General features: G+C 39.6%; 1 protein-coding gene across 2 annotated transcripts in view; it reads right to left on the bottom strand.

Annotated features, from left to right (window-relative positions):
• Nucleotides 1–16,933, bottom strand: part of rhobtb1 (Rho related BTB domain containing 1) — a 35,745-nt gene extending 18,812 nt beyond the window's left edge. The window contains exons 1-6 of one of the 2 annotated variants that reach the window (XM_067429871.1): nt 16,641–16,933; nt 13,267–13,462; nt 12,926–13,029; nt 4,876–5,061; nt 3,842–4,800; nt 3,170–3,288 (exon numbers count right to left, since the gene is read on the bottom strand). In XM_067429871.1, coding sequence (XP_067285972.1) covers nt 3,170–3,288; nt 3,842–4,800; nt 4,876–5,061; nt 12,926–13,029; nt 13,267–13,446 — 1,548 coding nt within the window. In that variant the 5' untranslated portion in view covers nt 13,447–13,462; nt 16,641–16,933. Of the gene's footprint in view, nt 1–3,169; nt 3,289–3,841; nt 4,801–4,875; nt 5,062–5,690; nt 5,738–12,925; nt 13,030–13,266; nt 13,463–16,640 lie in introns of those variants that run through there. The other variant, XM_067429872.1, reaches the window with a different exon arrangement.
• Nucleotides 16,934–23,155: the final 6,222 nt, after the last annotated feature.

Here is a 23,155-nt window from a genome sequence, read left to right as displayed (position 1 = left end):
TCTTTATATGACTGGTAGCCTAGAAATCTAGACGCACCCTAGCGGCAGCAAATTCAATCTGCCTGCAAGTGTCGTCTAGGAACTCTCAATACCCTTCTGAGCTGTATTCCTCTCAATCTGGACGGGCCAATCACATCGTGTATAGAGTCGGCGGGCGGGGCCATAATGACGACGGCCGAGTTACGTTTGCGTGCTTCTAGTAAACACAGAAACTGGCGAACGGCGCCGGTCTTTCGAATCAGCTTTGACTGCGATTCTGGAAGACTTAGAGTTAAGCTTTTCTCTGAGAAAAGAACAAAGAACGGCACTGAAGTCATTCTTAAGAAGGGAAGATGTGTTAGGAGTTTAGCCAACCGGATACGGTAAATGTTTAATCTATCAACAAGCTCTGTTTCACCTTCGTTGCTCTGGTTGGTGGTAGCGCTATCCTATCGCGTGCAGAGGCAGTTTGAAAGACAACCGTTTATCCCGCCCCTCGGATTGAGCCCTGTCTATGGTGAGTTTCCAGACCAAACATAATGATGTGGGTCTGGCTTGTCAGGCTATATGACTGGTGTTTGGAGATGCTAAAAAATAAAAGGACTTGTGACATATAGCAAATAGGAAATTCAGTTAAAAGGTGGAGCAAGTAAAAAATAAAAGGCAGTTGTTACCTCAAATTTATTTCTGCTCAATCAAACCTAATTTTGAAGGGTAATTTATTCAGCCTACATAATATTTTGACCTCAATAAAAGCAGTTAATTTAGATGGAGTTACCAGATGAAGCACGTTTTTAGGTCCCTTGGTGGGGATAGATGATATGAACAAAATTTTATATCACGATAACGATATATTGTTTTAAATAAGGTTTTTGTGAGATCAACATTTGATACCACTAAAATGTCATAATTATTATCACCATCTTCACTCTTATTTTTGACCCTGGACCACTAAACCAGTCATAAGTTGCACGGGTATATTTGTGTCAGTAGCCAACAATACATTGTATGGGTCAAAATTGTTGATGTCAAAAATCATTAGGATATTGATTCATATCATAAGGAACTGTATGTAAGAAATGTATTTCAATTGATCATAAAATGGCCCGGATATGTCACTAGACATTAAGAAATCATGTTAATTTTAAATACTTCTATCACTGACAACAGTAGTCCGGCCAGGATATTGTCATTTAAAAGTTGTTGCAGCCCTCAACTGATGTTGATGTTGGCCAAATCTCGGTTTGGTTGTATCTCGGCCAAATATAGTCCTATCCTAAAAGACCATACCTTAATGGAAAGCTTATTTTTTCAGTTTTCTGATGATGTATATATTATACATTAGGTTATGTGGTCCAGGATCAATTAAGAAAAATAATACTAGCCTAAAAACTCTCAAGCTTATGAAGAAAAATAAACAGTGATAAAGAAATGGCAAATAAAACAAACTACAATAGAATAAAGACATTAGCATTAATAATGACACACACACACACACACACACACACACACACACACACACACACACACATATATATATATATATATATATATATATATATATATATATATATATATATATATATATATATATATATATATATATTATTTATTTTTTTTATAAATTCTATGTATACATGATTATCATTAGTTGTATTATTCCTATATTGTTGTATCATAAGTTAATGTGTTTATTTATTTATTTTTTATTTCATGTTGACTTTCACAGGATTTATGGGGATCACAAAAGAAATTAAGTGCATTATAAATATAAAATTGAAGAAATATGCTGAAGAGCACCAGCAATTAAAATATGAAAAATATATATTTCAGAACAGAAACAAAGTGTGTGGTCAGCTGATTGGAAACCAGACTTTTGAGTCTTTAATCTCTATAAAACTGATGGCCGGCTCACCAGCAGCCCAGCATTACTAAGCACATTTGGGCAGAACACGCAGATAGATGCTGCTACGTAACCCATTATATAATACTCTTCAAGGGCAAGCACAGTAGATTTCTGTTTCGCTGGGGTAGTCTAACCACTCCAAAAGAGAGCGCAAGAAAAAAAGACATGCTCTCTCGGATTTGAGCAAGCAGTGTAGACTTAAGCCTGTAAGTAGGACGCTGCCTGAAATATAGCTGTTCCAATTGTTACTCTGGCATGAAAGGTCAGAGCACTAAGGCAAATAAAAAGGACTGGCCATCATGCATTAAGTCCCTTGTGCAAAAATTATGCAGAGAAGAAAACAGATCGCTGTCTCTGAATGACGTCTGCTTTTCCTCCTCGGGGAGGAAACTCGGTTTAATTCCACCTCGGCTTTATTCCACCTCTTAAGGAGGAAATTAATGAACAGTGCCACAGATGAAAGCACCTATTTGGACAGTGGAAACAGGATTAAGTGTGCATGTGGCAGTCGTGGAAAAGGCAAAAAGTATAATGCTTCAAACAGCAGGATGTACCTGTATCGATAGTGCATCTCAGCTCATTAATTATGAATTATGGCTAGGAAATTAGAATTAATAATTAATTATGATGCTAACTATACTATACGGTTATTATCATTAATAAAATACTAAGACTAAAACTACACAAAAATATGCAATTCAGCGTAAACACTATAAGTAAAATATATTCTAAAGTAGCACTATAAATGTGCACTAAAATATAGACAAGAACTCTAAAACTCAATAGAGAAAATTGCAGATAAAAGCAGTTTTATAATTTTAGCAATAGAAAAATGGAACAAAAAATTACTACAGACACAATTCAATTGAAAATCAATGCAAAACAAAATGCAAATGAATGACATTTTTCAAAATGTAATAACACTGCTATATTGTGAATGTCTTGTAAGACAAACAACATGCACTCCAAAGCTCAAAAGAGCTGACAGATCATTCATCACCACAAAAATAGATATTCAGAACATCACTAAGAGACGCCAGCGACCAGACAATTTTAGTTATTCAAGAATTTGATGCAATTTGTTGGCAGGCAAATGTCTGTAAAATGTGTCAGTGCACATCTATTTGGGTATATAAGAGCATGTATACTGTATGTCTGAGCAGTGTGACCTTGTACCATCTTTTTAAGAACCGGCAGACAAAAAGCCTGAGGACGAAATAAAGATGTTCTGTAAACTTGTCAGTGCCCTAACTGGAGCTCATTAAACATTGTTTTCACACTCACCTCGTCATTTGCACTCTCCATGAAAGAGCCCCCAAATAAGGCAGCCATCCAGTCACAGCTTGAGATCAGCAGTGGTTTGTGGGCATTAATGGTGCCATCATCCAACCTGAACACCACATCTGCAAAGATAGTCCAAAACACCATGGTTAACTGCTCTTTAGAAAGTAATTTTTTATAGCATCTTTGCTATCCCATTTTATACCACTGAAACAAATGCTTTGTCACATCAGCTAGCAGTGTTGAGAATTAAATAACTTAAAGTAGTGACGCTATTAATGTAACTTCAGCTATTTTTAAATTGCGCACTTTTTAGTAAAATACTTATCTGATAAGTAGCTGTATAGCATGACGAAATGCTACATCTCTCATAGCTTAAATGTAGCTAGCTGCTTTTTGTTGTTTGTGTATAGTGTAACTATAAAGCTTTACATGTATGCATTACCCAAAGCAACAAGGTACAGTATATCATGCGATGTATGCATTCCTTGGGAATCAAACCCATGACCTTGAAGTTGCTAGCACTGTTTGAGCTACATACCTGTACTTGAAATACTTTAAATTATGAAAAGCTTGGTAGCAGATGTTGCAGCAGATGTAATAATCATTTTCAAGTGAGACGTTTCTTTCTCAATCAATGTAAGATAAATGAAACGCATCTGGCTTCCTTAATACCTGTGAAATTATTCTTGGCAAGACACTCTTTGATTCGGTTGGCCTTTCTCACATGAAACGCTTTTGTGATCTCTTGATTCATGAAGCCCTCATTGTTCATGATGTTCTCCACCATCATCCTAAGATCAAACACTTCTAGGATCTCTGCAATCTGAGCGATCTTCATCAGGTCCTTCTCCTTCTCATCCAGCTCACCAGTGTAAAGGAAGCGTAGGACGGCACTGAATGGCCCATTGTGGATAGAATGATCCATCTTCACAACAGTCATAAGAGCCGGCATACCCGTGACTGGGTTGATCACGCTCTCCTTGTGGATGCTGTAGAAAGCCTTGCTCCAAGAGGCCAGGGACAGCCTGGTGCGCCGGTGCATCCCACTGAAACTCATCATCTTGAGGGTACCATCACTCTTGGATGCCCGGAGCGAGCAAGGCGAAAGGTTGGGGAGAACTGTGACGTCCTCTTCTGTGTCCAGACTTAGTGTGCGCATCAGTTGATCCCGCCTGTGACGCTCAGTTACCACCAAGCACTGGGACTCATCTGAGAAGTCCATATGAAAGAGGTCGAAGAATTTGGAAGATGAGGTAGACAGGTAGATCCTGTGGGCAAACAAGTGGACGTGCTCCTGAATGATGAACATAACGTCAGCGCACAGGGGGCTCTCAAGAAGCTGCTTCGGTCCATCCCGGTTTTTGGCCGGGCACTCTGGGATCTTAATAAGTGGTGGAGGGGCTTTGGGTGGCAGAAATGGTGCCTGCAGCAGTGGCTTCTGAACCTTCCTCAAGTGGGACTTCCAGAATTGCAGATGGCGTCTGGAGATGAGGGCTGCTCGGATGGCATTATCAAAGATATCCTTGATACCAAACTGATCGAATACACTTGTTTCGTAGTATGGGATGCCAAGCTCTTTGGCTACCTCCCTTCCACTCTCTGGGGGCAAAATATCTCCGGGTTTGATAGGCCTGTTAGAGACAAATAAATACAGTCAGGGATAGGAATTGCAAAGGAATTGGGACAGAGGGTTTAGTTACCAGTACCTTGATAATGGTCGCCTAGCTCGATTGACTGCCTCTAGGTCAGCATAGCGCAAGTCCAGCTGGCAACCGACCAAGATGACGGGTGTACGTGGACAGAAGTGCTTGATCTCGAGGTACCACATGGATTTAACATGATGCAGCGAGTTGGGATTGGCGATGGAAAAGCAGAGAACCACAACGTCAGACCTTCAAAAGTGAAAGGTAAGAAGGAAATCAGATAATTGTCCAATTAAACTTTTCTGTGTAAGAACACAGGGCAAGACACCACGTAACACGCATGCTAACAGGATTTTAAGCCAAGAGTGTCGTATGTGACAGGTGCCAAGCGGTATCCGTAGCAACACCACAGTCCTTCAGTGTTTGGTGAACATGCAAAACCTGCAATCTTAATGCCAGCCTGACATTGACCCATTGACAGCACGCAAAAAGATTGCCTTTAGTTTAGACACGCCTGAGGCCCAAGACCACAAACTCCTTTGGCAATGCTTTTTTTTTTGGCTGCATCTGTGAGGACTAGAACATACATGGTCAACAAAACAGACAAAACAAAAGCACAAAGAGGATGACATGCAGACAATCTGGCGCACTGCTGGCATACCTTCCTGTAGCAAGATTAGTACAAAGTCTATCCTGGGGAGGGGGGCAACACTCGTCACCACACAAGTAGGTGAATAATGTACGATCACCTGTTTGCCATCGTCCACAAAAGGAATCGTGCATTTCTTGCTGATTGGGCAAGCAAAGGTCTCAGCTACCACACCACACAATTGGCAATGCAGAGAATTATGGAGATGCTAGCAGGCTTGACGACTTACAGTGTCTCTCTTATGTTTCACAGGCTTGCATAAAGATCATAGGAGCCCTACAAACAAAAAGAGGCACAGAACAATGCTACATAATAATTTGCCTTTGTAGTCAATGACAGTTCAGGGAAATCTGTCTTAAGGAGAACAACATTACTGCCACAATCTTTAATGTCAATGCAAGTCCAAAGATTAAGTAAAGCAGAGTCTGATATCAAGCAGCTTTTAAGATGTGTGGTTAAAGATATCTCAACACTTTGATATGGCACAGCATGGTACCAATAATTGCTAGGCTAAAGACTATCCTGCCTGCAGTAATTGTTTGCTGACATCTCGGGTCAAAATGGGGCTCTTGGCAGATCACCCTAGCGCTCTAGAGACAAGCCTGTTTGATGTTAAGCCAGAATCAATGCACTTCTGGTAAAACATGAAGCACTTATTTAGACTTCAGAACGTCTTGGAGGGCCAGCATGGATGCTGCTTGTCCTTTCGGTAACTCAACAATAACTCCTTCAACCTGAATAAAGGAGAGTAAATCAGGATATAAGCAGTAATTATCCTTATTAACCATACATCAATCCAGGGAGTAACATTCTCAAAATATCCCTAATTACCGATAAAACAAATCACACTAGCAGAATGAGTCATTTGTAAAATTAAAATCGTCTTTGTCTCCTTTAGGTAAACTCATGTAGACCGACTGCAGTAAAGGTTGTATTTTCCCACTGTCAACAATGTCAATGTCAGCCAATCACCCAGATTTATGACTCCTCTTTCGCTAAGCTGTTTCTTCTCATTTATCACTAAACAAACCAGTCGAGATATGCAAGTATATACTGTGTGACAGTGAAAAGTAATAGATGTGTTGCAATTGTGTTCTTCAAAGATTTGAAATTCAGGAGAGTTTGTTAGGCCACTTTAAGTGGAGTTTTTGAATATTGTATATTACATTTGTTGTAATTTATTTGAATATTCAGCATCAAATATGTCTAATCAGTCAGATTTTAGGATCAGCCCTATCCATTTTATAATAATTTTGTTGTTTAATTTAAAATAATAGCTCAATCATTTACTCTCTGTCATATTGTTCCTGTATGACTGACTTTCTACTGTGGAACTTAAAAGACAAAATTACGGAAGATGTTAAATTATCAACAGTATAATGAAGGGGTAAGGCACATGGTTGACACAAATTGACCCGAGTTCTAATCTGCCTTTGCTGAACTCGTTCTACTCCCTAATACCATTACATATCAGATCAGAAAGGCATTTATAAAAAAAAAGAAAGAAATAAAAAAGGTCTAAATAAAGTGTCTATTGTGTGTTTATCTGTAAGGGTTAGGTGTAGGGAGGGATTTATTGTCCCAATAAGGCGGCATCCATTTAATAATTTTAATAAATATATATTCATTTATACTCTGTTATTATTGCATACCGCTTAATATACAACAACACTGAGGTGCAAATAGTATCTGCTATTTATAAGTATACATAGCATATTTTTAAATAGTGTAAAAAAAAATCACTATTTTCACCTAGTGTAAATAGAATATTGCTACTTGCACTTAGAGTAAATATAATATACTGCTATTTAAACTTAGTGTAAATAGCAACAATCACTTAAAATAAATATGCTATTTTCACTTTACACAGTATAAAAAGCATCTACTGCTAGCATCTTAGTGCAAGTAGTTGCTTGTGCTCCACAGAAAAAAAAAGTCGTACAGGTTTGGAATGGCATGAGCTTTTGTAATTGATGGCAGCATTTTTTCTTTTTGGCTGAGCCATCCCTTTAAATGTTACATAATGTGAGATTTATCATTTGTCATGAATAAATCATATCTTTTGGTTCCAAATTGAGAAGAAGTAGCATTCTCCCCCCCCCCCCCCCCCACACACACACACACACATTATATAATATTATTGATACTGTGATATAAGCATTTATTCATGCTACCCACCCCTACTATGATTCCGTTGCTTATAAAGCAGGACACACATTTCTCCCTCTTCTATTTGGTAGTTACAGACAAGACATTGGGATTCTGAGAGGTGTAGGACTTTATAATCTGGTTCCTAAATGATGGGAGTTACTTCTAAAGACAACTGAATACATCATCAAAGCCCTGATTAGTGAACATCTAGAGGTCATTCTTTAAGTCAGAGCCAAGCTTATAACTCCAGACCTCAGTGCCTTGGTTTTATTTTTAGGATGCAATAAAGCAGGGAAGACTAAAAATGTCATTCGATTGAACATGACTGGAAGCAAGTCAGGGAGCAAGTCGGGGAGCAAGGCATGCTCTCCAGGCAACAAGTCAGGTGTGTCTGATTGAAGTAGTCTATATGGATTGGGATGGTTTTAGTGCTAAATCATGGCATACTCTTTCTTTTGCAGGGTAAGTATGCAGACAACCTTTCTATGAAAGACTCTCTTCAGACTGTCAGAGGGAAGAATCAGGTCATACTCATCCTGTTGAACACCATCTGTTAAACAACTCTAAATGAACTGTACACTCTAGGAATATAATTTCTTCTGAAACGGATTCATGGACTGCATCTCATTCCCCTCTCTAGCTGGTATGAATTTGGGTGCTAACAATCCACTAAGCACTGGGACACTTAAAGGGGGGGTGAAACACTCAGTTTCAGTCAATCTCATGTCAATCTTGAGTACCTATAGAGTAGTATTGCATCCTTCAAATCTCCGAAAAGTCTTAAGTTTTATTATATTTATAAAAGAAAGACAGGCTGTACCGAGTCTTTCCAGAAAAAAACGAGCGCCTGGAGGCGTATCGTGTGGGCGGGGCTAAAAAATGTTGAGCGCGCAGCAACTGCACGAGAGATTGCTGAAAGCTGTCATCCTCAAGCGTGGAAAAGAAAACGTTACTCTAATAAACCATGGCTATCAATCAGATTCAACTAATACAGATATGATCCAGAATCAGATCCGGAGGATGAAATAAATTGAACAGGAGAAACAGCAGCAGCAGGACGTCCGTTTCTGTGGTATGTAAGTTACTGTATTTAGTGGCCTGTCAACATTTGTGTGTGTTTACTCGTGGTTTATGATGACATGATTTGGTTTATGGACTATTGTATGCGACTAAACCTTAGCAGTAGCAAGCAAAACGGTTTTGCACGTCAGATAGTGTATAAAAAAACAATGGAGTAACGTTAGCGCATTTGAATGACGAAGCACACTTTGTGAGAACGTCCCCTAGCTTAGCTTTATGTTTGGGTGGTTTAACAATAAACAAACTGACAAATTAGTCAGCTAAACAAATGTATTTAAACACACACCATACATCGCATGCTCCATTGATAAATTAACTAACGTATACACAATCGTGTTGTTTACTGATGTTTACTTACGCGACGATAGCCAACATAGACATTTAAAGCAGTTTTACTCACCGCCTGCTACCAAAGCAGGACCGTGAACCTTTATAGCTGGGACCGCTCCGTCAAAAACACACTTCTTGTTGATTTGGTGAAGTCCTGTAACAGCAGTGACCGTGGAGATCCACTATTGCGACACGAATGAAGCGTGATGTGACGCTTCTCGTCATTTCTGCGTTCAAATCGGTTGAAATGCAGCGCTTGCCTTCCCGGAATGCTGTGCGGGCGCATTAAAGTCGTTTGAAGTCACCCATAGGAATAAAGTGGAGCATGGCGCGACATTTTGTTGCACGGACGAGTGAATCTGCACCTTGAGAGTAGTGTTTATGGGCGTGCGTTTGCTTTCGCCTCAGTCACGCGCGCGCACCCTTCCGGCCCATACAAGGACCTTCCACTCTGTCGACGTCAAGCCGACCCATACTCGAAAAAAAACTCTCCGAAACTTGTGAGAAACCGGAAGGAGTATTTTTGACACAGAAATACTCCATCAAACGTCCAACTTAGTGTTTGAAACTTTGTCTATGTTTAGGATGGGAATCCAAGTCTTTAACAGAGTAAAAAGCTCAGTATGCATGAAACAGCATTTCACCCCCTCTTTAAGACTAAATTACATTTGACATGACAAGGTCAGTTGATAAAATGTAAATGGTATTTATCGAAAATTTTGCTGTATAACAAGGCATGAGCTTCAGGTATTATTTCCAGCCACATTAAGTAAATACAGTGATCAGCCGATGATCTTTTTTTAAATGATGCATTCTGCGAATTCCTAGGGACTGAACATTTGAGGAAATGACTTTGATTCCATCTGCAGTCCCTAGGCAGTGGCTTAAGAAACACCCTAGATGCAGTTTAATATTGTTAGTTAAGATGTGTCTGTCATCTCTTTATAAAAATTGACATTTCTTGAAAATAAATCTTGCTAAATAATAAAAGAGGTTTGACGCATGAACACCAACCAGTAAAAAATGTGTTTGTTTTATTAACCGTAAAACCAAAAAGGACCCTGAATGAAATAGCAATAATAAGAAAATGAATGCTGCATGCTTTGCATTCTAAGTTTCTTGTAAATGCATCTGTGAACATAACATAATTTATGTTAATTATGTTACCACCACTACAAACTCCACCACACCAAAATGAATTTCTATTCTGAAAATGCCATAAAAAGAAAGCATGAGAAGCAGTGAGGGTGTGATGAATGCAAAGAAAGACCTCATTAAACAAGTGCTTGACACAAAATGGCCATGAGTTAACATAACAGTGCTCAGCTGTCATGTTCGGCACACATTCAGTTGCAAATAGCTCAGTGTCTGATGTCAGAGCGAATGATGAAAGCATCTGATGTCAAGATGCTTCCTGTTTTTCTGTTCAGTAAAGTGGTGGCACTTGTGAACTGAAGAAGCAATTACATTTTTTCTCCGGTAATTTGTTGAGATATTAACCAGAGAGCACTGTGAAATTTTCTCATGCATACCCTCATATTTATGTTATTTTCAACATCATAGTTTAATCTGAGTCACACTGATTGCCATAATACATAAATGAATATAAATCACCCTGATGCAATGAATTTAATTTAACAAGGATTTAAAATGAGAGTTCACCCAAAAATGAAAATGTTGTCATCATGTCCATGTTCATTTGAGGGACACAAAAGGGGCATTGTTAACACTGCTCTTTTCTATACAACAAAAACACCTTAAAGTATCACAAAAATCCATAAAAGTTGTGTGTTGTAAGTCTTCTGAAGTAATTTTTTTTTTTTTTTACTTGTTACATTTATATGCCACTTTTCTAGGCACTCAAAGCACTTTACATATGGGGGGGGGGGGGGTCTCCTCAACCACCACCAATTAAAGTAATACAATATTTAGGGTGTTTTAGTCTCAAGCTCGGAAATATCATTTTGAAATGCACATATTCTAATAAGGTAAGTGATTAGTTATGTGACAGACAAAGAACGATCTGTGAATGTTGCGTTCAAAAGGGTTAGTTCATCCAAAAATGAAAATTCTGTCATTAATTACTCACCTTCATGTCGTTTCCAAACCCATAAGACTTCCGTTCATCTTTGGAGGGTAAGTGATAATATTTTAAATGAAATCTGGGTGATTACTTTGACAGATACAGCAACATGTCAATGCTCACTGACAGCTACGCAACTACCACTTTGATGCTTCAAAAACATAATAGAGAGATTGTAAAACTAATCCATATGAATTGCGCGGTTTAATAAAAAAATTCAGAAGAGACTCAAATGCTTTATATAAGGAATAGATTAAATTTAGCCTTTTGTTCACATATAAACGTTCGTCAGTTGTGGTAAACAGAACCTTAAGCATGTGTACTTGACAGAGAGAACCAATAAAGTTCATTCTTGTGTTATGTTGCGCATCAAGCAAGTGCAGTTACGCTTCTGTTCATGTCCACTAATCAAAGTTTCTCTGTGAATAAAAGCCTTAATCTGTTCATCGCTTGTGTCTCTTTAGAAAATTTGTACTAAACCACTTAAAGGTGCACTATGCAACTTTCCGTCCACTGGAGGGCGCCTATTCAAAACAAAGGCGTAGTTTGATGACGCCAAGTGTGAGCGCAGTATCTTGGGACATGTTGTCTTCACCTCACAGCCGGTGGAAAATAGGACACGGGCAGAAATCATGTTCATGGATGCGGTTATTAACGTTACTGTAGTGTGAAGCAGAGCAGGACCGAGTGTTGTGGAGCTGAGCACGGCCGCTGGAGCGACAAACACACGGCTCGCGAGTACCAGGACTTTAATTATGACGGGATGGGAGACAGTCGCTGGGCGCCTGCACCATTTCCTCTTTTCCGGTCATGAGTATAAGGTAAAGCAGCTCTGTTTATCATATTAGATACATTTAAGTGTGTTTAAAATTATGTTATGACATTACTCTGTGCGTTCGCTCTGCGTCTGCTGTGACATGTTCACACTGCTAAGAGTAAAGCGCTTCTGCCAAATAAAACCAAGGGTAACTCAGATACGCAATGACGCAGTTGACAGGTGACTCCCTCAAACGCTATACCGACACGTCCCGGGTCCTTGGTTAAAATAGCAATTTTCTCATAATTTACAAATAGTTGGAAACATTTGGGATATTGTAAGTACTCAACTGAACAAAATATATAACACTGGCCTAGTGGTTTTTGGATATTTTACTGCAAAAATACTACATAGTGCACCTTTAATTCATATGGATTAGTTTTACAATCTCTTGACTCTTTATAAACTTTTTTATGCATCAAAATTGTAATTGCGTAGACTGTCAATGGTGGGACAGAAATCTCTCCAACTGAATTAAAAATATCTTATGAAGATGAACGACATGAAAGTGAGTAAATTATGACAAAATTTGGATTTTTGGGTGAACTATCTCTTTAAAATTCGGCAAGTTTTAATATTCTAATATTCTATAAATATTATATTACAGTAAACACTTTAGAAATCCATACAACTATAGAAATCGATGGCTATTATTCGTTGCACAGAGCTGGTAATGGCACCGATTAATCTTTGGTTGGCCAAGCAGCGGAAAGGGCGTTTCACCCATGAAATTCAAGCTGTTTATTCATTTAATACCACTGAACCTAAACATTTTTTTTTACCTGAATTGTTGTTTACGGAAGTTTACGGACCCAGATAGACCAATAAGCTTTCTTAAACATTTTTAAATAGAACATTTGAATATTGCTTATTCTGAAAGATTTATGGTGCATTTTGTTCTTTTTAAATTAATCTTTAAATTAGCTTTTCATTATTGGGTAAACAATTATTTTAAGCTACCCCCACGATTACACAGAAAGTGCAAATCAAACAGAATGTGTACCTCCCATAGGCGAAGCGTCTGTCTTTGTGATGGTCTCCAAAGGTATCCCATAGCCGGAGGGACACACTTACGTCATCCACAACATCTCTGGAACGTTCTAAGACCTACAAGGAGTCATAGTGTTAATTCGGCTTTTAAAGTAGCACCCCTGCCCTGAAGCAAAGAATACCAAAGAAGGTGTGTTTGATCCTTTTCTGTAATCTGTTTCTCTTCTGCCAGCTGAAGTTTAAATGAATCCTGACAGAAGCAAATCTGGGGATCATGCGCTTGTTATCTTCAGCCATGGGCCTGACGTAATGCAATGATAATGGCAAGGTGAATTTAATTGAGAGAAGATTTACCTCTTGACAGACTCTGTACTGGTCGATGGCCCAGACGGTGGGTACATGGGTGGCCAGAAGTTGGTATTGGGTCAGGGTAGTGTTGCAGGCCCGGGCACAAATAAGGCGAGTCTTCCCCACGGCATTGTCTCCTACAACAACACACTTGATGGTCTCTACGTTGGGTCTTTCGTAGTCCATACTTAACTTTAGCACCCTATGACAAGAGGAATTATTGTACAACAATTTATAATAGCGCACATACATCCATACTGGTATTTAATTTCAGATCTATTAAAGCAGAAGCTGCAGAGAGCATTGGCCTTGCTGTGGGTCAATGAAACCTCCATATAATACAGGACTTCTTGTTTTCACATTCCTAAAATAGTTGCCCTATATTATATCCACTTCTTTTTCTTACTGAGTGGGACAAAACCTAACCTCAATGACTTTCTTGTCAGATGCAGTGTGTATGACTGCAAATATAAATAATTATGCAATATAAGAGTGTTTTTAATAACAGCTCTGGTAATTGTGGACAGAAGACCGGACTCAGGTACGGTTTAGTCAACAAGATTTGCTGCTGTGGCCTTGAGAGGCCTTGATTTAACAGACTTTACAGTGGAGTTTTGCCATCAAGTTGTTGTATTGGATCAGGGTAAATCATTCAGTGGACCTCCCAGACACCAATGAACTGGACTGGAGGGAGGTTATCATCAGGTGTCTAGAGAGTAATCTACCCCCGACATCTGTGGCAGAGGGAATACTGGTGTACTTGGACAAAGAGGACTGGTTGATAGAATTGGACACTGAGGTTCTGCCTTCCACCCTATCCCAGCCTGAATCTTCTCTTTCTTCATCATGACCGCTGTTTCATCCAGCTTTAAAACTGTGTTGTTGAACTGTATGGACTTTGAATTACCTTCCCTCTCTCACCCTCAACGAAGAGCTCAGTCAGTCTTCCAGCCCCGCCTCAGCTGGATGCCTGCAGCCCTACGTCTTCCCTATGACGTCTTGTGCTGTTGTGAAGCCTCAGGTCATGCAATCACCAGAAGCGAAAGGATCCCTCGGCTCTGCCTCCGGCCTCTAATTCCCTCGCTCCACCTCGGACCATCGACCCTGAATTGGCTCCTCCCACCCTTGGCCCCACCAGAGACAATCTGCCTTGCAGCTCCACCAGGCTCCTTCGCCCCTCTAGCTGCACCTCTATCAGCCGTCACCCTGCCTGCACTGCGAACTTACAAGCCATCCGCTGAGCACTGTCTCTTCACCCCTTCAGCTCCAGTGAGCTCTGCCCTCCCTCCGGCTCCACCTTGGTCCTCAATCGCACCAAATCCGGCTCAGTCATAGGGCACTCTGGCTTCATCTCAGACACTCGTTGCATCGGCTGCGCCTTGGTCTCCTGTGTCAACAGGGTCACTCAGGCCCATCGGCTCTCCGTCTGAGCCCTGTGATCCCATGACATTGGCTCCATCTCGGTTGGCCGTCCGAAGGATGTTGTCCGCCAAGTTTACATTGTGACTCCGCCCTACTGCAACTCCACCGTGGGCTTTCATCCAGTCTGCTGTATTGGTCTCATCCACCTTGCCACTCCTTCCGACATCTCCTCGATGGCTGTTACCTACATCTGCTCCTCCCTGGTCTTCTTTGTCAGTTTATCTGCCTGCCCCTTTTACCAGCCCTTCACCTTCTCCTTGTCCACCTCCAAAGCCTCCACCATCCTCACTCATCTCTTCTATTTTGGCGCCAGGTCACGTCTTCTTGAAGGGGGCGTTATGTCATGTATATATTCTGTCTGTTTCAGTATTATGGACTTTTAGTTTGTTTTCATCAGTCACATGTGTTCCTTTGTTTGACTCCCCCCAATCTTTAGTTACCATGGTTACCGATATGATTTTGTTGTTGTTGTTGTTCAGCTGTGTATCTTTAATAAACCTTGCTTGTACTATTAAGTTCCTCATTTCCTTTGTCCAGTGTCCAGTCTTGTCTGAGTTAGAGTATGTCAGGAGCATCTTCTGTCACTTTGGAAGGATGATTTATTATTAAACTCAGTTATTGAACTCTTCATCATATTTGTGCTTTTGTCTGCAACATTTTGTGACACCATGTGGTATTATCATTAAATATTAAAACAATACAAATATTTCTTATGTCTTAACTCCAAGGGGGGGGGGGGGGGGGCATTTCTGTTTACATAATGCTATATTAAATTACTGATGTGGTCTTTAATCATTTTAATTAGTGATGATACATAATGTGGCATCATCTCTAATTTTCACCTTCACGCTTTCAATAGATCTTCTTGTATGGATCTTTTTTAAGGTGAGGTGTAAAAAAGCATTCTCTGAAAAATGATCTCTAAGACTTTCATTTCTAAACCTCAAAAATGTCTAAGTCTCAATGGTGATGACAATCAGCATATATCAGGGGTATACAAACTAAAAACTGGATTACATTCATTCAGCATGATCACAAAACTTCCACGCATGCACATCTGTGCTCTGTAAAACTAATCCACTCATCTTTCATGGTGAAATCTCTTTATATACAGTTGTATAAAAACAGATTCATTGGTATTTTTCAGGGGCTGTTGCAATTTAACTTTGATCAGCAAGGTTTTAGGTAGAATCAGTTCATTATTCATCATTCAATTAACTGCTGCCTTAAATGTTTTATTAACCAAAGTGCATTTTTCCAACCACTTCCCATTACAGATGAAGTTGAAACTCTAAAAAAATCATAAAATGGACAAGTAAATGGATAGTAAGAAACAAAGATATGTTATGATTTTTATTTAAAGCACATATATCTGGAATCAACCGTGCATTGAAGAGTAAACTTACAGAACAATCATACTAAAACGTACTAACAATAACTGCAGAATCAGATATATTGAAGTGTGTAATTCATAATATAAATTAAGAGGTAAACATATACAACATTTATGCACACAGTGAAACGCAGAAGCATGCAGCATGCAGGTGCACGTGTAAGGTGTTACTCCTATCTCATCTGACTCTTAAAAAATATTAGCCTACCCCAACCCCCTTGATTTACTATTAGTCTATTACTATTATTATGTGAATACAAATAGTTAATTTAGATGCTACCATACAAGGCACATTTTTCAATGAACATTTTCACTGCTGAAAATGTAATCAAGTATGAACTTGCAAAGCAAGTAATGTATGGAGAATACTGACATTGCACACAAAATTTGATGTTGGGAAATAATTTTATAACCAACATTATAATGTACTTATAGCATATATAAAAACAATACATTGTCTCTAAGAAGTTGATCAACTGTCCTAAGAATGCATGAGGAATTAGCCTACATGAGGACACCACCCTGCAAACAAAAGCCATCGCAAGGTGGACACAAGCATACGTACCGTGTCTTTGTGATGTGTGTGTTTATTGTTGTTAGAAGTCAAGAATTCTGAATACAGTGACTGCAGCTTGCTGATGTTATGAAAGAACAATCGCTCGTCGCTAGCTGCAGGGCAAATGCTGCACAACCATCTCCAAAACGCCACCACGTCCCCGTCTATGAGCAAAAAAAGTTAATTCCTATATACTTGCAAGCGTATAGACTGGTAAATACGCGGGGATATGGTGTCCTTCCCGGTCGCGAGGCTCTTTGAGAGAATCATCATCTGTCGCGAGTCAGATGCGGCTTCCATTGTGACGTCATAGACCCGGTGCTATTAATAGCGCGCGCGTACGATTTCATTCAGGAAAACAAGGTGCCTCATATGTGCTGTGAGCCAAACAAGAGCATCGGACAGCGTCTTGGAAGCTCATTTTCACTGAAACACACACCAAAACAGTGTTTATGTAAAATAATCTTAACGGTGTTCAAATGGAATTCCTACTAGACTTGACACATGACTGCATTCACCGTGTCAGCGCCAGTCACTGTCAATGGCATTCATTTATTCAAGTCTAATTCTGTATAACACAAGGCATTAAGCTGTAAATCTCCCCAGGTTAAGAAACGTAGTATTGTACAAGCACAGTCAGATACACCTGCACACACACTGAATATATGCTAGATGACTGACAGGTGCTGTCTACACCATTTTAATGCAAATAAGTACATTGCCATCGACTCATTTCCGATATTATCTCCTGCATATACAGTCGTGGTCAAAATTGTTGGTACCCCTGGCAAATATGATCAAATATGGCTGTAAAAATAAATCTGCATTGTTTATCCTTCTGATATTTTATTTTAAAAATCACAAAAATCTAACCTTTCATTAAAGTAAAACAATTGGGGGGGGGGGTTGACATTATGAAATCAACGCTTTTCTTCAAAACACGTTGGCCACATTTGTTGGTACCCTTTTATTAAATACTTTTTGCAACCTCCTTTTCCCAAGATAACAGCTTCTTAAGTCTTCTTAAATGCCTGATGAGTTTGGAGAACATCTGAATAGTGATCAGAGACCATTCCTTCATACTAAATGTATGGGGCTATTTTACCATCCAGTGGTATTTTTAGCCGTGGGCATGGGGTACTTTTTATCCCTGTTTGCACCAAACCCATCTGGTAGATTTGCTGCCAAAAAGCTATTTTATAGTTTCATCTGACCACAGAACCAGGTCCCTTTTGACTTTCCAGTCGTGTCTGACAACTGAATATGCTGGAGTTTGTTTCTGGATGAGGGAGGAGGATTTTTCTTGAATCCCTCCCAAACAACAGGTGGTGATTTTTTATAGGTTTTCTGACCCCAAGACTCAACTAATCTCTGCGATTCTCCATCTGCGATCCTTGGAGAGTCTTTGTGCACTCAAACCTTCCTCCTCGCCGTGCATTAGGACAATATACACACACTTCCTCTTTCAGGCAGATTCGTAACATCTTTAGTTAAATGGAGCTTCTTAATTATTGCCCTGCTGGTGGAAATGGGGATTTTCAATGCTTTAGCTATTTTCCTACAGCCACTTTCTATTTTGTGAAGCTCAACAATCTTTTGCTGCACATCAGAACTATATTCGTTGGTTTCACTCATTGTGATAAATGATTAACGGAATTTGGCTTTTATGCCTCCTTATATTTATACTCCTGTGAAACAAGACATCCTAGCTGGACAATTTCATGTTCCTTGTCACCTTGGTGTGCTAAAAAAAAATGGTAAATATACTTCAGAGATATTTTACTCATTTAAAATTCTAGGCGTACCAACAATTGTGGCCAATGTGATTTACCCCCCATTTTCAATTATTTTTCTTAAATGAAAGGTTGGATTTTAGTGTTTAAAAAAAAAAAAAGATCAAAAGGATAAAAAATGCAGAATTTTTTTTACAGCCATATTTGATCATATTTACCAACAATTTTGACCACGACTGTATATAGTGGATGGGCAAAAACCTAAATTGCCGATTAATTCTGTTTCATAACACCATAAACCCAGTAAGTCAAAATAGCTTGGACCTGTGAATCCAGTAACTGCCCCAATTCTAGCAATTTCCAACATCTTTTTACTTGCTTGGAGAAACACCGCTCAAATTATGAATGAAACCAGGGCGGCGGAGCCAGACCCATATCAAGATTTACTTCAGGGCCTGTCTCATGCATAAAAGCCCAGAGGATGTTTTTGAATCATGCATGAAGTGTGTGATGATATTTATAACTGCTTGGAGCCTGATCCCTTGGTTTACTGGAGGCAGCAACTGAATGAAGGCAAAGTTGAGTGGGACACATCCTGTAAACAGGATTATTCAGCTTCAGTATATTGGGATGTCTTAGCCTGTCTGCTTATCAAGGCGATGTCATGTGTTGCATAACATATAAGTGAAATTTTCCGTAGTGTAATTTGTAATCCTTCAAATGAATTCACACCTGCAATGACCCAGTTGTCAGACTCATTTGACATTTTGTGCATCACAAATTGTGCCAGTGCGCCAAAGTTCGCTGACAGTTCTAAAAATGCACAAAAAAAGAAACCTATGAAGCATTACAAATAAAGCACTATGCATTTCTTCAATTGCTAATCTGCCATCTCGTTATGATTGCAAATTACATAATCATGATATACGTTGTGCTTCACAGGGAAAATTTTGATTTTACATTTGGATTTGGTGCTACATAAAGTAAGGACTAGTGACTACTGATGCCTTTTAATCTACTGAAGTAATTTATGCGCAGAGTGCAGACAGACTTGGCAGGTGAGTGTGCTAATCAGCCTTTAGCCAGTGGCACATATGTCTGGGTTTATACCTTCAGGAAGAAGGATCATTTTGTAAATAATTGCATGAGCGTGTCTGGTACTCTGAGAAGCAATCAGAAGTTTGTGATCACTAGTGAAAATGCTTCTGTTTTGCATTTTTTTTCTAAAGTAATGCATTGTTGTTATTATATTGATATAATAAGCAATATGAGTTTACAATGAAATTGAACCAGAACATGTTGGCTACATGAATTGTACATGTTTTTAGTATTTGGTACGTCCAACTTTTGCTTTAATGACAGCATGGACTCCAGTAAGTTTGTTACAAATCCAAATGTTACAAATGATATATACTGGTCACTGTTTAATTCTTTTACAGTCGGTTTATTTCAGCGAGTTATTGTAGTTTTTTGGATAAAAATTAAGAAGGCAAATCTTTTTGGGAGACCAGTTCAAATGTAAATAACATTTGCATTTTGTGTTTGTATTTTGCATTTTACAGCTGTGGATTTTATGCATGCAATCCCAAACAGATGGCAAAAGCCAAGCCATGTTTGATTGTGCCCCTGCAAAATCTGTCCAGAGACATGTTACATAAGGCTGATGTGCAAGTAGCTGCATTTACAAACCTCCCTAGATTTATCCTGCATTCACACTCCATGCAATCCCATCTGGATACTGGACGCATAATTCCTTGACCTAAGCAGTGACCAACAGTAGCCAAGACAGGCTTTTACTGGCAGCCTAAGGTAAGACAAACACATCAAGTTCATTTAAGTGCATACAATATGATTCGCTTGACATTTGCATTAAAGGATTTTCAGGAGACTTTTTGACAATTTGCTCTTTTTCTGAAGTACTTCAGATAATTGTGTGGATATACATATTTCTATTCTTTCCACTATAGGATTCAATGTTTTACATTTGGGACCCCTGGGGGTATATGAAGGTAGTGCATGTCATAAATGGATTAAGATATATAAAATCTAAAAAATAATTGGACATTCCTACTCATTTAAGTATTATTATATTTTGAATTATAGTAAATATACATTTAATTACATGATATATATTGGGTTGGACAATGACACAATGAAACTGTAAACACTGGCTAATATAATGTTGAAGGTTTCAGGTCTATATACACTCACCTAAAGGATTATTAGGAACACCATACTAATACTGTGTTTGACCCCCTTTCACCTTCAGAACTGCCTTAATTCTATGTGGGATTGATGGCAATTGATTCAGGTGCTGAAAGCATTCTTTAGAAATGTTGGCCCATATTGATAGGATAGCATCTTGCGGTTTATGGAGATTTGTGGGATGCACATTCAGGACACGACGCTCCCGTTCCACCACATCCCAAAGATGCTCTATTGGGTTGAGATCTGGTGACTGTGGGGGCCATTTTAGTACAGTGAACTCATTGTTCATGTTCAAGAAACCAATTTGAAAATATTCAAGCTTTGTGACATGGTGCATTATCCTGCTGGAAGTAGCCATCAGAGGATGGGTACATGGTGGTCATAAAGGGATGGACATGGTCAGAAACAATGCCCAGGTAGGCCATGACATTTAAACGATGGCCAATTGGCACTAAGGGGCCTAAAGTGTGCCCAGAAAACATCCCCCACACCATTACACCACCACCACCCGCCTGCACAGTGGTAACAAGACATGATGGATCCATGCTCTCATTCTGTTTACGTCAAATTCTGACTCTACCACCTGAATATCTCAACAGAAATCGAGACTCATCAGACCAGGTAACATTTTTCCAGTCTTCAACTGTCCAATTTTGGTGAGCTTGTGCAAATTGTAGCCTTTTTTTCCTATTTGTAGTGGAGATGAGTCGTACCCGGTGGGGTCTTCTGCTGTTGTAGCCCATCTGCCTCAAGGTTGTGCATGTAGTGTCTTGCTGCATACCTTGGTTGTAACGAGTGGTTATTTCAGTCAAAGTTGCTCTTCAATCAGCTTGAATCAGTCGGCCCATTCTCCTCTGACCTCTAGCATCAACAAGGCATTTTTGCCCACAGGACTGACGCATACTGGATGTTTTTCCCTTTTCACACCATTCTTTGTAAACCCTGGTTGTGTGTGAAAATCCCAGTATCTGACCAGATGGTGAAATACTTCACCGGCCCACCTGGCCAACAACCATGCCACGCTCAAAATTGCTTAAATCACCTTTTCTTTCCCATTCTGACATTAAGTTTAGAGTTCAGGAGATTGTTTTGACCAGGACCACACCCCTAAATGCATTGAAGCAGCTACCATGTGATTGGTTGATTAGATAATTGCATTAATGAGAAATTGAACAGGTTCCTAATAATCCTTTAGGTGAGTGTATAACTTGGTAGCCAAGTTACAGACTCATCTATGACTAAAGGATTGTGTTTCCCAAAAGTATTGCGAGCTGAAGTTGATCGTAAAGAGTATGGCCAGAAATGTTCTCTCTGATCATCTTAGTTCACAATGCTTTTGGGAAATGCAGCCCAGGACCGCAACACATTGTGGTGTATTGAGAGCCACGGATAATGTCGGCATACCACCACGAAGGAAGAACCACATCTAACGGGAGTAACGTCGAGAGGAAGCAGTCTGAAAAGGATGTCCAGGTACTAACCCAGAATGTATATAAAAAAAAACATAAAACCAGCTGCCCAACTCACTGCACGGAGTCAATATTCATGGCCGGGCTGCTATAGCCAAACCTTTGGTCACTTTGGTCGCTCATTTTCAATGGGGCCAACAGTGCAAATCTTGGACTGCAGACACTGTGAAACATGTATTGTTCTCTGATGATTCCACCTTCACTATATTCTCCACATCCGTGTGTAGAAGCCTCAAAGAGGATTAACACCTAAAATGTTGCTGCCCAGAGTGAAGCACAGGGGTGGATCAGTGACAGTTTGGGCCTCAATAGCATGGCATTCCCTATGTGCTTGATGGGCACTGCCATTCTGGACCATGTGCACCTAATGGTTCAAACATTGGGGGTGTCGTGACATGTATCAGCATGATAATGCAATACAAAGACAGCAAGACTTAACAGTATTGTTTGATGAACATGGAAGTGAAGTTGAACATATCCAGTGGCCTGCATGGTCACCAAATCCGTTTGATCGAACCACACAGGCCAGCCTTCGCTCCCCACGTGCATCAGTAAACCTTGGCCACCCATGACCCTGTCGCCAGTTCACCACTGTTCCTTCCTTGGACCACTTTTGATAGATACTGACCACTGCAGACCGGGAACACCCCACAAGAGCTGCAGATTTGGAGATGCTCTGACCCAGTCATCTAGCCATCACAATTTGGCCCTTTTTAAACTCATTCAAATCCTTACCCATTTTTCTGCTTCTAACACTTTAGGGAAAAATAACAAAAAACATTATCATTGAACACCATCTTACATTCATTAAACAGTTTGAGACACTTCTAACTTTGAGGACAAAATGTTCACTGACTATATCCAGGTACTGTGATGAAGAGAGAATCAGTGTTATTCACTTCACCTCATGCCTGATGATCGGTGTAAGCTGTCAGGGTGCCGTTGTGATCAGCTCAGGGTTTGTGTTGTCCTTTGTTTGTCTGAACCATATGGCTGACACATTCTATGTTCTCTATTGTCTAGTGTTACTCCACCCCTTTCTTGTTATCTCATTTTGGCTCGCACTCTTGTTTTTCACTTTATTTTTTTTTTTATTTTTTTCCCTGTTCTCAGC

The sequence above is a fragment of the Pseudorasbora parva genome, chromosome 21 (assembly GCF_024679245.1).
Source record: "Pseudorasbora parva isolate DD20220531a chromosome 21, ASM2467924v1, whole genome shotgun sequence".
In the NCBI taxonomy this organism is placed as follows: domain Eukaryota; kingdom Metazoa; phylum Chordata; class Actinopteri; order Cypriniformes; family Gobionidae; genus Pseudorasbora; species Pseudorasbora parva.
Note: the sequence above shows the minus strand (reverse complement) of the source record. Positions and strands in the feature narration are given on the sequence as shown.